A 16400-nucleotide genomic window follows, 5' to 3' on the forward strand; every position below is an offset into this window, starting at 1 on the left:
ATTTATACAGCCAGCCAGCATTTCACATAGTGAGAAGAGATCTGGTAAAAGCCCCTACGAGTACCCCGTCACCATCACAACAAAAACCAAAAAAGATGTCTCTGAGGACAGCGTGTGAAACACACAGTGATGAACCACTGCACACTCAGAACTCCAACCTAGTCAAGAAAAGAGAGACAATGTCAGAAGCATCATTGAATCCGGTCTTGGATTCTTCTTTTCCTTGAGGATACAGAAGAAACCCTGCTGGAGTTCCCGTTGTGGCTCAGTGGTTAACAAACAGGACTAGTATCCATGAGGACTACGGTTTGATCCCTGACCTTGCTCAGTGGGTTGAGGAGCCGGTGTTGCCATGAGCGGTGGTGTAGGTCGCAGATGAGGCTCGGATCTAGCCTTGCTGTGGCTGTGGTGTAGGCCAGTGGCTACAGCTCTGATTTGACCCGTAGCCTGGAAACCTCTATGTGCCACGGCTACGGCCCTAAAAAGACGGGGGAAAAAAAAAAAAGGAAAGAAAGAAAGAAGCCCTGCTCACCCACCAGGCCAAGCCCACTGCCACCTGGTCATTACCCATCCGCCACTGTCTTGGTGGGCTGGACTGGGCTGGGCTGGAGCCCCATCCGGGACTGAAGATGCCTGGGAGGAGGAAGCCCAGAGCGGGAGCTCTGCCGGACTGGCCATCCTCCTTCAGCTGCGGTTCTCAAAGCCCCTAGCCCAAACCTGACCTTGAGACTACTTGTGGTGTGATTTCTGCACCTCCTCCTGCAGAAAGAAGGCCAGAGTACCAGGCCCCCTGTATGTGTCATGCATGTTAACTTTCGACCACCCAGAAAATTCTCAATTCCAAGCACACTTGACCAAGAGATTCAGAAGAGGACTTTTGGATGCAGACATTCTTCTCACAGGATTCAGAGGAGAACTTAAGCACAAAAGTCGAAGGCAGCTCTTTAGAAGAAGAGAAGGGAGGCTGTGCTGGAAAGAACCCGGTTCCAGTAGGACCCCATGCTGCAGAATGTGGGTGACCCAAACTCTCAGGCCTCCTGGTCACTTGCAGGGTTGGGATTAGTGGTCAGGGCCTGGCTTCAGGGAACACAGTGAGTGAAGTGATGGTGGGTAGCAGGCAGGGTAAGTGGATAGATTTTCCAGCTGGCCTCACCAATTTCCTTGGCTTTTTTTATTTTTGGCAAATGACCAGCTGTAAGGCAGAATTGTAAATGCAGTCTTTTTTTTTTTTTTTTTTTTTTTGTAGTCTCTTTTGTAGGGCTGCACCCGAGGCATATGGAGGTTCCCAGGTGAGGGGTCAAATCAGAGCTGTAGCTGCTTGCCTTTGCCACGGCCACACCAGATCTGAGCCAGGTCTGCAACCTATACCACAGCTCACTACAATGCAGGATTCTTAACCCACTGAGAGGGGCCAGGGATTGAACCTGCATCCTCATGAATGCTAGTCAAATTTGTTTCCATAGAGCCACAACGGGAACTCCGTCAATACAGTCTTTAAGTGGCCTTGACAAACCCACTGAATAGGCTAATGGTGTTCACTGCCCGGTGTGGACAGAAAGACCCAACTTCTTCTCTGGATCTGTGTCCTCATCTGTCAGTGACACAGTTGGACAATGAGGTGTCATTTTAAAGCACTGATCCTATCATTTGAGAGTCAGCGAAGGGCTGGTAGCCTTTCAGGTCCCAGGGGGCTGACAGCCGGTAACCCACAGGTTAACCCGCAGAGGTGTTCCTGCCTTTCCTTTGAGGAGGGGGCTCCAGGGAGGAAAGAGAAAAGGAGTGGGGTGAATAATTACCTGCCTGACCACACAGACTAGGCCCCCCGGCCTCCCACAAGCCCCGCTCTCTGAACACAGCCATTCCTCCTCATGGTGCTTCGACCTACTGGAAGGCAAGCTGGATGCATTTTCTTTCTACTCTGCTCCCTCACACATCCTGTTTGCCCAGGTTTGCCTAGTGCAAAGCTCCTGCTCCAAGCCCAGCACTCCAGCCAGGCCCTCTGTCATTGTGCAGCAACAGTGGTGGTCTTGACAGACGGTCCGCCTTCCCTCCAAAGCCCAGAGTCTGCCTGGGAGCACGAGGGACAAACTGATCCAGCCACAAGGTTCAGGGAGGATTCAGCCTGATGGACTCTCCTCAGACGTGACCTCCTCTGGTTGGCACACAGGCCGCCCTGTCTCGAGAGACAGTGACCCTGCGCCTATCTGGAGACAGCCAGCCCCTCCACACGGCCCCGAGGCCAGGACATCTGAGGTCTGCTGTGGGTCCCAGGCTGGCCACCATGGAGAGCCCTGCTGAGCTGCGCGATCCTGCCTCAGGCTCCAGGTCTCATGGAGCCAGTGACACGTGCACTCATGAAACGAGCTTTCATGAAGTGAGACCAGGAGGTAAAGAGAGCTCTTGACGCTAAGATACCCAGCTTGTGCAGGAATAATAAGTCACAGAAGAATAAGGACTGGATGGAACTGAGAAGGAGACAAGCAGTGCTCAGGGACAGGGCCGTGGACATCAGGGGCCCCCACGCAGCCATTCGCTCCCTTCTCCAGAGGTCAAGCTGGGCAGAGGGTGGAGGAAGCAGGTGGATAAGCCATAGGACTGACTGGCTCCAGCTGATACTAGGTAGGGTTTTCACATGCTCGCTCCGTGTCAAAAGTTGGCCAATTCCAACCACACTTGGCCAGCACTTGGCCGATGCCAAACAGAAGTAGCCACTGGTGAAGGCAGATGGTGTTGCAACATCCAAGGTCACAGAGGATGGCTTTGCTGAGCCTTCATTTTACTTCTACCCCTGCTGACCCTTCTTTCCTGATTATTAGTCCCTTTTTCTTCTTCTCCAGGAAGTCCCTTCTCGTCTCTGTTCCTTCCTCTATGTACCAAGTACTGACCCAGATAGTTCCACGTGCCATGCATGTCCTAAGCACTGTGGTCATCACGGATACAGTGGACAACAATGCCTGACCTTGTGATCCTAACATCCTTAACCAACTCCTTTCTCTCAGTCTGGGGGCAGGGGCGGGGATTCACCTAATAGAGAACATAGGCAAGTACTGCTGAGAAGTGATGGAAATGAGAGCTGGTGGATGAGACACCTAAAAGAAAAAATGTCCTCCCTGCTCCTGGCACCAGCCTTACCCCAGACCCTCCTAGGCATGTAGTCTCCCCACAAGACCGGTCTGCCCTCCCAGGAAACCTTATTTAATTCTGTAACCCTGACCGCCGGCCCTGAATCTTCCCTTCCTGTCAACAGTCCATTCAACCCAGGAAGACCTGCTGACCTGGCTGGGACAGATTTTGAAAAATATGCACAGTTACCAACATGAGGAAAAAAAAAAACAAAAAACCAAAACACCCTAAGTCCTAGAGGAAGTGGTATATCTGATGTAGTGGTAGAAATCACTTCAACAAGTTGTGGAACAAATGGAAATTTAAGCCCAAGAGATGAAACTGCCAGGGCAGCCGCTGGTGTGTGTGGATGACTCAACAGCACCTGTTGGGGAGGCTGGGAAAATGAACCGTGAAATCCTGATGGCTTTCCCTCCTGGAAGCAACGGCCATGCCTTGCAAATTAGTGAGTGAGCCTGGTGTTCTCAACATCCTGACACGAAACTTTGTGCCTCGTTCTCTGAAGGCTGTGACTCACCTCAGCTACTGGTCAAATGATTCTTACTCAGAGCCCTTGGTTTGTAATCTGGAACGTTAAAGGATCGAGTCAAGGACTAGCCAGATGTCTGCTGCCTTTCAAGATGTTCCTTTGAAATGACTGATTTCAGGCAAGAACTGGTTTTACATATGGTAACCCTCCATTTCTCAGAGTGGTTAACTTCTTGCCAAGCTTCATTAAAGGTTCCCATGAGAGGCTTCAGATCTCAGTGCCTGGACCTGGGCCTTCTAAAATGACTTTCCTCCAAACAACACTTAACTTCCTTTAATTTAGTTAATTAATGGAACTTTCTGAAGAGAACAGCGGCTTTGATCTGAACCTCTTTCTTAGTTTTCTTAACATTTCCGGAAAGGGACAAAGGGGGCTGCCCTTGCAACTGACTAGAGCTACCAGGGCCTCACAACTGTAATCCTTCCTCCAAATCAGGGACCGGATTGCTCCGAAGGAGGGAGGAGCCCAGGAGAGGAAGAAGCCTTGGTTAAAAAGACTGCCCTGGGCATTTTCGTGGGTGTTTGCCCCACACAGAGATAAAAGAGCTAAGGTGGGGCTGCAAAGCAGGCTCTCTGGGAGGCTGGGCCAGCAGTTTGGGAATCCTAAATCATCTTTGCAAATAAACTAACAGGAAACCAGTGAAGGGAATTAGAAATGTTTCTACCTGAGAGAAAGGCTTCTGCAAACAATCGACAAATTCAGATAAAAATGGAAAATGCCAGTCCCACCCAGCAGAACCCTCGTTTTCTTGGCTATTCATCCTCACTGCCATCCACTTAACCAAAGAGCGGCAGCAGCTTTTGCTTTTCAACTTGCCAAGGTAACAAAAACTGTTGCCCTAGCAGCTGCTGGGGGGGGGGGGGAAGGTCAGCACCCTCAACCCAGAGCTCTTACCCTTAATTTTAAGGTGGTAAATTAAAAAGCAAGACATTCTGGGTCTTGACTTACTCTTTGCGTTTTTTTCTGGAAGACAAAAGCAGCCAAGCCATCCCCCTTCCTTGTGACTTACCTGGGAGCCGAGCCTCGGATTTCCAGGTACATCGGTGATGTTCCGAGATTGGTCACCAGGGGGCGCTCGAGAGCGGGCTGCCTGCAGCAATACTTTGTTTTCTCAGACTGAGCTGGGAGGGAGGGGGGGTGGTGAGGGAGATGCCGCTGGCTTTAAAAAAAAAATCCTTTTGTTCTCTGAAATCCTGCTGCCTGCCGTTTTAGAAGGCAAAGGTTGCCACGTTACCTGTTGCCAGGTTCCTGCGAGTGCTTGGGGAAAATGTGGGCGACAAAGGTAACGCACAAAGTCCTCGGGCTCGGTGGCTTTCAAGCCCTTTGGCCGGGCTGGGCGCTGACATTTGGAGCGCAGCTGCGGCGATCGGCCCAGCATTGTTGGGTTGTAGTTCTAACAGAGGAGTGGCTGCGTCTGACATCATTTCCAGGCATGGAGTGCCTGGGGCTTTTTTTTCTTTCCTTCTTTCTTTTCTTTTTTTAATGACTAACTTTCTAACCCCCCCCCCCCACACACACACACACACGCACACCCCGGTTTGGGACAGTACACGCACTGTGCACGACAAGCCTCACCTCAGGAAGCCCAAGTTTTGTAGCAACTTGTTAAAATAACTCGGGTGCCTCAGGAAAAAAAAAAATCTGTGACTCTGAAACAAACCTTGCCATTCTTCCTCTGAGAACAATGTTGTGTTTGATTTGCAGCAGAAAGCGCTGCTCTCCCCGGCTACTATCGACTGAATAGATCTCGGAGCCAGACAAGCTGAGGCTTGGGCGTTTGTCTGGCATTAGGAAGTGTCTGGAATACTAGTAACTACCCACTGGCAAGTCCTATGACTACAAAAGTTATTACAGCAGCCCTCCCTCTCTGTCCACATCCCGCTCCGCCCCCTACACCCTCACACAGGCCCTGCTTTTTTCTACTTGACCGAGGAAAGGTTAGCTGTTCCTGCGGTTTCCGTGGAGGATGGCTCTGGTGGAAATCGTTCTCACAGCCTCTTCCCTTGAGCCAAAACTAACCAGGGGGAAGGCCAGCAGCGGCCCGGGTCCCCTCAGAAGCCCCGGCCCCGCCCCCGCGGCCCTGGGATGGCCACCCTCTCCCCGTGGGGCCAGCAGGGCGCGGACCACTGACCAGCACACTTTGGGTGGCCTGTACATGTTGAGCTGTAAATATTTTGAAAGAAGGCGGTTATTTTTCCCCGTGTGGTGTTTTTTGCGGCGTTTCTCCCTTTGGCAGCAGTTTTCAAGCTGCATGGGCACACCCCTTGCTGACCCATCCACATGCATGCATCCTCCTCACCTTTGCCCAGGTCCTGCAGCTGGGAGCCGTCTCCTGGAATTTGTCACAGAAAGCATTAAGCTTTACTGGCCAAGGCATTTAAGGTTTAATAGCAGATGAGTCCAGGTGATTTGAGTGAAGGAAAAGAGGTGGCATTTGGAGGCCAGAGAACACTAACTCTACCACCTCGTAGCTGCATGACTTAGAGCAATCAGTTACCTGCCCTGAGCCTCTGTCTTACCATCATATATATATATGGGTTTAGTGAGATCTCCCTGGGTCTCGAGACCCTGTCTATTAAATTCGCACGGAGCTCCCGTCGTGGCGCAGTGGTTAATGAATCTGACTAGGAACCATGAGGCTGCGGGTTCAGTCCCTACCCTTGCTCAGTGGGTTAACGATCCGGCGTTGCCGTGAGCTGTGGTGTAGGTTGCAGACCGGCTCGGATCCCGCGTTGCTGTGGCTCTGGCGTAGGCTGGCGGCTACAGCTCCGATTCGACCCAGAGCCTGGGAACCTCCATATGCCGCAGGAGCGGACCAAAGAAATAGCAAAAAAAAAAAAAAAAAAAGCCCCCAAAAATAATAATAATAAAAATAAAATAAAATAAATTTGCAGCGCGTTGAATGTTACAAAGGATGGTGATTAGGTTGATCTCACGGCAGATGAAAGTCAAGACACGCTCCATCTCATCATCTTTGTTTTCACCTGGGCTTGTGCTTTTATCCTGGGAACACACCCTGGCCAAACCATCAACTTTTCTGGTGCTTAGTAGGGGGTCTGGCCTGGGGAGTGTGTCACCATGGGGAGCATGGCTCCCACAGTTTGTTGTAAGTTCAGCCCCTCTGGGTCAGCCTGCCTGGAAGCAGCAGCAGCAGCAGCAAACTTCTCTGTTAGGAGTTTTATCTTCATTGGTGCCAAGATCTGTTCCCAGGATGCCAGAACAGTCCTATCTGCTACCAACAGCCTGTGGGTAACTCTCCTGGCTTCCTGCTTTGGCTGTTTATCATCCCTCTCAATGGGCCCCTACTTCTCTGACTCTTTTCTGGGTTCTATTCATAAAGCCACAGGAGCTCTGGCTTGGGAGGCAACTCTGCTCACCACTATACCACCAACGCACACTGGGAGCTCCAGTCTGAAAGAAGTCTTCTCTACTTCAGACCTCCCACTCCCACCCCCCGCAAGGTGATGGTACAGTTGCAGTAACTTCCTAGCCAAAAGATGAGCTGGTCTGTACTTGCACACTTCCAGGGACCGAGAGGTCACTCCCCAGCAAGTTCCCCTATACACTATCTTTGGACAAGTGACTCATAGACAAGTATTCTTTATGCCTCTCTGAGCTTTTCCTTTTGTGGTTTCCCTGTGGGCTTCATACAGCCCAAGTCTAGGCACCCTCTACACGATAGCCTTCGAAATAATTGTAAACCCTGTCTTCCTTGCAAACAACGTGTCCTCTGTCCTTAAGCCATTCCTTATAAGACATGTTTTTCCGCTCCTTGGAATACCCTGCATCTTCTTCTTAAAGAAAGGCCAGAAAAGGCAGCACAGCAATCTTTGTATCCTTTTAAATATTACACATCTATGTAAACATGGCTTCGTAGAAATAGACATGTCGCCTGCCATTAAAACCACAAGTTCACTCTTCCCATCCTGCATTTGTGCAATGCTCCCTTTACGTCCCAAGTTCAGCTCTTTCCACCTTTTTTTTTTTCCCCTTTTGGTGTCTTCACACCATTTCTCTTTCTAAATTAGCCTACGGTTTCAAGTTACCTAATTTCTTCTCAATCTCACAAGCAGTACCTCTGCCCCATCCCCCGGATTTGCAAACCTTCCACAATCAGTGCTTCTCAATCTCTGGTGAGGGACAGTTTATTTGTTTGCTTATTTGATGTTCATTCTGATGCTGATCAATAGTTTGATAAAATGCAATACAAATAAATTACTAGAAGAAGGAAATTTTAAAAACAAAGCCATGCAAAAACAAGCTCACTGTTTTCTTTTTTTTTAGGGGCTGCATCTGCAGTGTATGGAAGTTCCCAGGCGAGGGGTTGAATCAGAGCTGCAGTCACCAGCCTACACCACAGCCACAGCAACACCAGATCTTTCACCCACTGAGTGAGGCCAGGGATGGAACGCACATCCTCCTGGATACTAGGATCCATGAGTTCTTAATCTGCTGAACCACTACGGGAACTCCATGCTATTTTCTTTTATTAGATTCTACTGACAAAATCTCTGTAGAATTGCTATAAAGTTCCTAAATGCTTACTCTGGATTTTCGTGGCATCCCTCTCCATGCAATACTTTGTGAATTGATACCTGTCTTTGGATTACCCTTTGAATAGCCCTGTCTCTGTGCAGAAGTGTGCTGGAAATGCTTACCAACTGGCTCTCTGGGAGATAACTACAGAGTCACAGCACTTGCCAGTTTCCATGGTGTAAACACTCACACCAAGGTCAGTTGCAAGCTATGGAGGAAATGTCACTGAGCACAGACTTGGGGAGGGATTTGCCCAGTTGACTCTAGCACCTTACTGTTAACTCCATTTCATTTTTTTTTTTCTTTTTTAGGGTTGCACCAGTGGCATAGGGAAGTTCCCAGGCTAGGGGTCAAATCGGAGCTGCAGGGTTTCCAAATGGGACAGGTTAGTGGGGGAGGGGGACGCTGGGGCTTTGGGTTGGAAATGCTATAAAATTTGGTTGTGATGATCACTGTACAACTATACATGTAACTGAGTAATAAAATGCTATAAAAAATAAAATAAAATAAATGTTAAAAAAAAAAAAATTGGAGCTGCAGCTGCCGGCCTACACCACAGCCACAGCCACAGCAGGGCTGGATCCAAGCTGCATCTGTGACCTCCACCGCTGCAGCATGTGATAATGCTGGCTCCTTAACCCACTTTGTGAGATCAGGGATGTAACCTGCATCCTCATGGATACTAGTCAGGTTCTTAACTTGCCGAGCCACTACAGGAACTCCCCATTTTTAAAATCTCTTTTTGAATAAAGCAATTCCTTTTGAGAGCTTGGTAAAACTGCTGCTCAGCTGGACCAGATCGCTCAAATCAGGAGACCTCTGCCCTCAACAGAAACTAGACTCCAAGCAGCCGTTCTTTCTCTGGGGGTCTGGGTTCAGTAAGAACAGACCATCTGATGTAACTTGCTGCAAATCCAAGGTTGCTCTGACCATGACTTCTGAGTGGACTCCGGCCACTAGTGAAGGCAGATCAAATCACAGCCTGCTTTGTGGTTAAGAGCAACTTAGGGCAACTTGTTGACATCATTAAGGTGTAGCTGAGCGTTCCCATCGTGGTACAGCGTAAATAAATCCAGCTAGGAACCAGAAGGTTGAGGGTTCAATCCCTGGCCTCGCTCATTGGTTTAAGGATCCAGCATTGGGGTGAGCTGCGGTGTAGGTCACAGACGCGGCTCAGATATGGCTTTGCTGTGGCTGTGGCGTAGGCCAGCAGCTGTAGCTCTGATTCAGCTCCTAAGTCTGGGAACCTCCGTATATCACAGGTGCAGCCCTAAAAAGCAAAAAAATATTTTAAAAAAATTAAAAAATAACATGTAGTTGGATGGCTGCACCATCCATGTATGTGTATATTTTGAAATTCTTCTGTTGTCCTTTTGTGGTTTTATTTGCAGTGCCTTACAGGCTTGTGCTTGTATCCGAAAGCGATGCTAAAATTCAGTAACCAGGAACTGCTAAATAATTCTTCAACATTGTTTTAGAGTATGTGACCCATGAGCTCAGCCACTAGGTACATTCTAACAAAAGGATAAAAAAGTAGGTTTGATCCTTCATCTGTTCTGCATCCACCTGGCATACGTAGGATAACCAGAGTGAGAAGAGTTTAAATGGTTGTCCAGAAAAACCTTCACCACTTCAGGAAAAAAAAAAAAAAAGATTCCTGGCATTGGCCTTCCTGAGACTTTCAACACTAGCATTATCTCTCTATGCAAACAGAAGAAATACTGAAGAGTCAGCTACAAGCAGAAATAGGATAGGAATTTGTTCTCATTTCTTTTGCTCTATAACATCTTTTTAAAAGAAAGTTCTTAACTCAAATATAAAAACATATCTCTGGTCTCTCTATGCATTACAGTATTTTCTGAATGAAAGTAATGACATTGAAATCTGGAAACCTGGTCCTGCTGACTCTTCTTATAAATGGCTGAAAGACTCTTCAGCCAGCTGGGAGCCAGGGTAGCACCTGGTATGTCCAGGACCCAAGAAGGAGGAAAAAAAGCCAATTTATCTGAAATGAACCAATAAACCTATCAGAGGAAGGAAAGCGGTAATAATGATTACACCGTCATTTCTTTCTCAAGTTCCACCTGGATAAAAGGAGGACTTGCATTTTTTTTACTTATTATTATTATTATTTTTTTTTTTTTGGTCTTTTTAGGGCTGCGCTCGAGGCACATGGAGGTTCCCAGGCTAGGGGTTGAATCAGAGCTGTAGCTGCCGGCCTACGCCATCGCCACAGCAATGCTAGATCTGAACCATGTCTGCGACCTACACCACAGTTCACAGTATCGCTGGATCCTTAACCCACTGAGCAAGGCCAGGGATTGAACCTGCATCCTCATGGATGCTAGTCGAGTTTGTTAACCACTGAGCCACTCTGGAAACTCCGAACACTTGCATTTTTTAATCAACCTTTTTGAGAGAGTTCCTCTTAAACAAATGAAGTATTTTGCTTACTGCATCTAAGCCCCTCATTCTCTGTTTCTGTCTTGACCAGGGAGGATTCATTTAATTGTGTTTCACCGACCTTGGGCCCCACTCCATCACACACCTGGCGTTCAGACCTCAGTAGATTCAAAATCTCTTGTGGTGCCGAATCATGAGAGTAGAATTTAAACTGTTTTTTTTTTTTTTTAAGGGAGAAGAAATTGTTTAGAGCTTAGCCTTCAAAGCTAGGGAAGAGTGATGCTGGGGGAATGTGGCTCTCAGTTGTCTGAGTTTCTGGAGCAGCATCAAATGCACAAGAACTGGGCAGTGAGAAGGACAGGAATTGTGGGAAGTGTGTTGGGTCTCCTTCTGAGGGCAGTCTTAGAGATTTGAATTCCTTTTCCATCCTATTTGATGGTTGACAGGTAGTACCTCTTTGAGTTTGCTCCAATGACCCTGTCAGAATTGTCCAAGCTCCACACACCAATAAAATCTCATAGTAAAGCCCCTGGGATGTGACCTCATGGCAGATGCTTCCCTAACTCAGAGGGAGGGCATCTCAAATGCTTACCTCCTTAGAAATACTGGGGCAGGGCCAGCCTGTCAGGGAAGCTATGTCCCCAGGGTTTTCCCTGTCTAGTCCAATCCTAGTGGATGCCCAGCTTTGCTGCAGCTGCTCTGAAAGTCCCAGTTAATCTAGGTGCTCAGAATTATCCCTATTGATATGGAAGAGGAGATGATAATAACCACCAGATGGCGCCAAATTGCATTTGGCCCCAGGGAGTGTAACCAACCCTGTCACTAACTCTGCAAATAATGTGACACCCCCCATCCCCAAATCAAAGGTATCATGTTGTAGCAGGATTTTTACTATAAATCACGGCAAATGATATGGTACCATATCTGGCTATGTTGTCCTGTTTGGATTATCCACACTGAGAGAGGAAACTGGGGGCAGCTAACAGCAAGCAGAAAATAATTCAAAAGATCAGAGATTTGATGTTGGAAGGCAGCATTTAGTTTCTTTGGAATATGGGTGGGCCGAATGTCCTAAAACCCATTTTGGACAAAATAGTGAATTCACATTGTAGAGACTTGTCTAAGGAAAGTCATAAGATAATCTAGTATCCTAGGTTAAAGATGCTCACTCCCCATCCCACCCACTCTGGTCTGCTGATGAGTCAGTGAGACTGCACAATATCCCCTTCACACTTCTCAGGAAGCAGAGGGAGGCTCCTCAGTGGTTGCATTGCCTGAAATGCAATCAAGTGAGGGGAAACACCAGCTGTGCACTGGTTTGCATCCCTGGGCCAGTGGCTTCCCTGTGGCTGATGGGAGAACCTGAACCCAGCTGACCCTGCTCCTGGCAGGCACCTTAGCTAAAAACTAAGCTACTGCTGAGCTCTGTTCAGTTTCAAAGATGCATTCATGCACAGCAGATATGGAAGATTTTCCTGGGGGAGCCTTGCCAGTCCCAGGCAACTGTGAGGTGACTACACCTCTGTTATTTACATTACCCTCCATATTTAGAGCACATCTGACACTGTAATGTGACATCTCTTTTCCTTTTCATGCACATTTCCTGTAGGGTGCATTTCTTTTCCTTCAACTCTTAGAAAATCCCTGGGAAGTAGCCAGACATTTCTGTCCCTAACTTTTATGGTTAAGGAAATTACACCAAGTCATAGGGCAGGACAGTGAAATAGGGTACTTCTGTTCATTGTTCATAATAGGATGCTTTTTTTGAGCAGCCTCAGGAATGATCCTAAATTTTGAAGCGAGTAATTAGGTGAGATGGCCTGAGTGGCAGCTAGAACGGCAGGTAACTAGTTGGAATTGTGTGGTCAGGACTAGCTAATTTGGTGCTAACAACAATCCCTCTGGCTGTGAGTGGAAAAGGCTGAGAGAGGGGCTGGGGCAGTGATGAAATCACAGTAGTTCGAAGCATTTTTTAAGGGGACTGAACAAAAGTCTGTAGAAAGGAAGAATTAAGGAATTGTTAGGGAATTGTTCTTCATCGGCAGGCTGTTCCTATTTGGAAACTTCATTCTTTTTGATCTGTATCTTCCTACATTTTGCCTCACAGGAGGAAAGCTGAAAAGCAGTGTGTACATCTTCTTCAAGACCCTGGGGTCATCCTCAGATGCTTGGAGAGAGAGGCTGCAGGCTTCTCCTGCTGAGCCTCAGAAAGAACCAGGCCTTTGGGCTGACCGAGCTGCCCTGAAGGGCAGCCCTTTAGGGGGTGGGTGCCTACTGCCCCCCCATCCCCCAGCGCAGGCTGATCTCCCAACTAAAGGGTACATTTATTTTATAACAGGAGCCGTGTGTGTGTGTGTGTGTGTGTGTGTGTGTGTGTGTGTGTGTTTGGTGTACTCCCTCTCAGAGGACAGTTCTGCTCAGAAACAACAAAATTTATGTAGTGAGGACCTATCCAGAAAAGGGAAGAAAGGAAAGAGAGAGGGAGAGAAGGAAGGGAAGAAGGAAGGGAGGAAGAGAAAGAAAAAGGAAGGGAAAAAGAAAGGGAGGGAAGGAGAAACAGTATAGATATAAGTGAGTTGCAGGAAGTTTTGACTCTGTGCTTAGCCTCCCCCACCCCCACCCTCCCAGGCATTTTGTCCTGTTCTTAGGATTAGAACACACAGGCTTGCAACCTCTTTGCTTTCCTTTTTCCTTCTTTCTTTTTTTGATATCCTTTGTCAACTACCACCATCTTCTCCACTGAGTTACTTGGTTCCACATTAGCTGTGGTTAATATTTTCCTGAGATGGCAGAGACTCCCCTGGCCATAGCCATGGTCTATGTTATTTCTCAGGGGGCACTGTGGCCCTGGGAAGATGACTCCAGATGGCTAGCCATGTCTGTTTTCTGTCAATTCATATTAATCTCCATTTCAGGAACATCCATCTCAGAGATGGGTCTTTTCTCATTCTCTTTCCCCTTCAGTCTTGCGGGAGGGGTGTCATGTTTTGGGGGGCCCCATATCCTCGAAAAGCGGGGATTTCACTTAGTCTATCAACAGACCTGTTTTCACGTTCAATGTCTTGGTGTGTTTCATGGGCCCCAATTTCCAATGGGTATCGGTTACAATATCGGAAATGAAAACCCATGCAGAAATCAGTGTCTTTGTTTTCGCTGTCTTCCAGTGTCATCTTGCATTACAACATATAAGAAGACACCACCTCCAGTCCCACCCAGAACTACCACGAAACCTTTCATTTCTATCACAGCCCAGAGTAGCACAGAGTCTGCCCAAGATGCCTACATGGACGGACAGGGCCAGCGAGGGGATATTATCAGCCAGTCTGGACTGAGCAACTCCACAGAAAGCCTGGACAGTATGAAAGCTCTGACAGCCGCCATCGAAGCTGCAAATGCCCAGATCCACGGCCCTGCCAGTCAACACATGGGCAACAATGCTGCTACCACCAGCGCTGCAGTCACTGCAGAGGACAGGAAGAAGGATCACTTTAAGAAAAATCGATGCCTGTCCATCGGGATACAGGTAACAGCCTCCCCTTCTGTCCTTTGAAATAGGGAACCTAAAATGAAGAAACGTAACCTTTTTTCTCCCCCCAAATTCACTATCCTGCCATTTTGGGTGGTGTGGCTCTTGTAGGACCAGATCCTCTGTTTATTGCCTCTGGACCCTCCTACACTGTTAAATGTGATTTTGAAAAAAATTACGAAGGTATTTTGTCTATAGACATTATCAGCATCTTTGTCCCCCCAAAGATTCCATCGTTTTTTTAAATTGAAAGATACTTGATTAGCAGCTTTTATTTTTGTTCTCGAAAATTGACCATGGTGAGACAAGGGGAAGATAAACAAACATGAACACAATCAGACAGAAGGTGCCTTCAATTTTGATTCTCAAAAAGTGCATATTTTGAGTCTCATAAACGGAGTGGGCATCCAAGAATAACCTGGGTTATTGCGTTGTGTTACCATGTGTTCGACACTCTTGAGTAACCATATGAGAACAAAAATGTGAACCACTTCTCACAGATGGGAGCAGGATGGCCACTGAAACCAAAGAGACAGAGAGTGTGAAAAGCAATAACTCACATGGCAGCACCATAAGGAAAGACTGTGCACCAGGATCGGCAGAACTAGGGCTATTTAATCACGCCTGTCATTAAAAAGGTGGATAATGCAGCAGGTTTCTCAGTTCAGTTCACTGTTTTCTGCTGCCAGATGATAAGATCAAACTGATTCTTGCTTGGTTTTTATATTGGCTCAGCTTGGCATATAACCTGTTAGAAATTTCCCTCCATCCATGAAGAAGAGTCATTCTTCTCCACCGCCCCCACCCCCTGTTTTTGTTGGGCTGCGCCATGCTGCAGGTGCCCTTGAATAATAACTTCCTGACATGGTGTCCAATAAATCTATCCACACTGAACCAACTCTAAGGCACATCCAAGAGCTAAGCGTGGGGGACGTTTTCACAGTGATGATGTATGTTCACTGTCCATTCTGCAGAGTCCACTTTTAAAGGGCAATTAAACTTTCTTTGGTAGCAGTGAGTCAAATGCTCTTTTATAACCTAGAGGTTACCATGGCACGAGTTGTTAAGTTTCTGAAAAGAACTTGTAGCGCTGGTGCTTGGGACCAGATGACACCGCAGGAGGCTGGGTCTTCACCCCCGCCTCCACCTTCCCCACCCCTACCCCTCTCCCAGAAACTAATTCCCTCCCACTGCCCAGAGGATTCTGAGGAATGGGGAAGAGCAGAGGTTGGTCCTCTGTGTTGTCCTAGGCAAATTATTTAATCTTCCTGAGGCTGTTTTTCTCATCTAGCCCACAAAGGATTATTTTGAGGATTGAGTTTACAAAATCCAGCTTCCTGTGTGGGTTTCAGGATGATGAAAAAATTCCGGGGGTGGATAGTGGTGATGGTGGCACAACAATGTGAGTGTCGTTAATGCCACTGGAACTGTACACTTAAAAAGGGTTAAAACGGAGAATTTTATATTATGTATATTTTACCACAATTAAAAAAAAATCCAGGAGATCCCTTTGTGGCTCAGTGGTTAATGAGCCCGACTGGGATCCATGAGGACACGGGTTTGATCTCTGGCCTTGCTCAGTGGGTTAAGGATCCAGCGTTGCCATGGGCTGTGGTGTAGGTCGTAGACATGGCTCTGATCCTGCCTTGCTGTGGCTGTGGTGTAGGCCAGCAGCTGTAGCTCCTATTGGACCCCCAGCTTGGAAACCTCCATATGACACAGGTATGGCCCTAAAAAGCAAAAAAAAAAAAAAAAAAAAAATCCATCTTCCTAACTGGCACTTTATTGGCACCTAATAATGATGGTTTTCTTTCACTTCCTTAACATTTACTTTTTTTCTTTATTTTACATTATTTTTTAATAGATGATATATTCCTATGGCTCAAAATTCCAACATTATAAAAAGGTGGTCAGTGACCAGCCTCTCTCTACTTGCTGTTCAATAGCCAGTTAGTTCTCCTTTCTGGAGAAAATCAATTTAACCAATATTTGCAACTTCCCGAAGGGATATTTGCATGTATTCAAGCCAATAGATATTTTATTTATTCTATTTCCCTTTTTTTACCCGGCATATACCTCACATTAGCCTATATCTTGCCTTTTTTCACTTAATATAAAGGTAATTGTTTTATCAGTTTTGCTGTTCATTTTATTGACAAGCTGCTGTATATCTATCTTAATCACCTCCCTGGTCTGAAGGTTGGTCTTATAGGTTACTTTCCAAATTAATTCTTAGAATAAAGCAGTCATAGGAGTTCCCATTGTAGCTCAGCGAGAACAAAC

At 47.1% G+C, this 16400-nt stretch overlaps 1 protein-coding gene across 15 annotated transcripts in view; it reads left to right on the plus strand.

The window, feature by feature from the left end:
- Window positions 1-16400, plus strand: part of DLGAP1 (DLG associated protein 1) — an 866754-nt gene that overhangs the window by 795343 nt on the left and 55011 nt on the right. For 12 of the 15 annotated variants that reach the window (XM_021097724.1, XM_021097721.1, XM_021097720.1 and 9 more), the window contains one exon: window positions 13756-14114. In XM_021097724.1, the coding sequence (XP_020953383.1) occupies window positions 13756-14114 (359 nt within the window). The remainder of the gene's footprint in view (window positions 1-13755; window positions 14115-16400) is intronic. The other 3 variants (XM_021097725.1, XM_021097726.1, XM_021097731.1) reach the window with 1 other exon arrangement.

The sequence above is a fragment of the Sus scrofa genome, chromosome 6 (assembly GCF_000003025.6).
Source record: "Sus scrofa isolate TJ Tabasco breed Duroc chromosome 6, Sscrofa11.1, whole genome shotgun sequence".
Taxonomy (NCBI): domain Eukaryota; kingdom Metazoa; phylum Chordata; class Mammalia; order Artiodactyla; family Suidae; genus Sus; species Sus scrofa.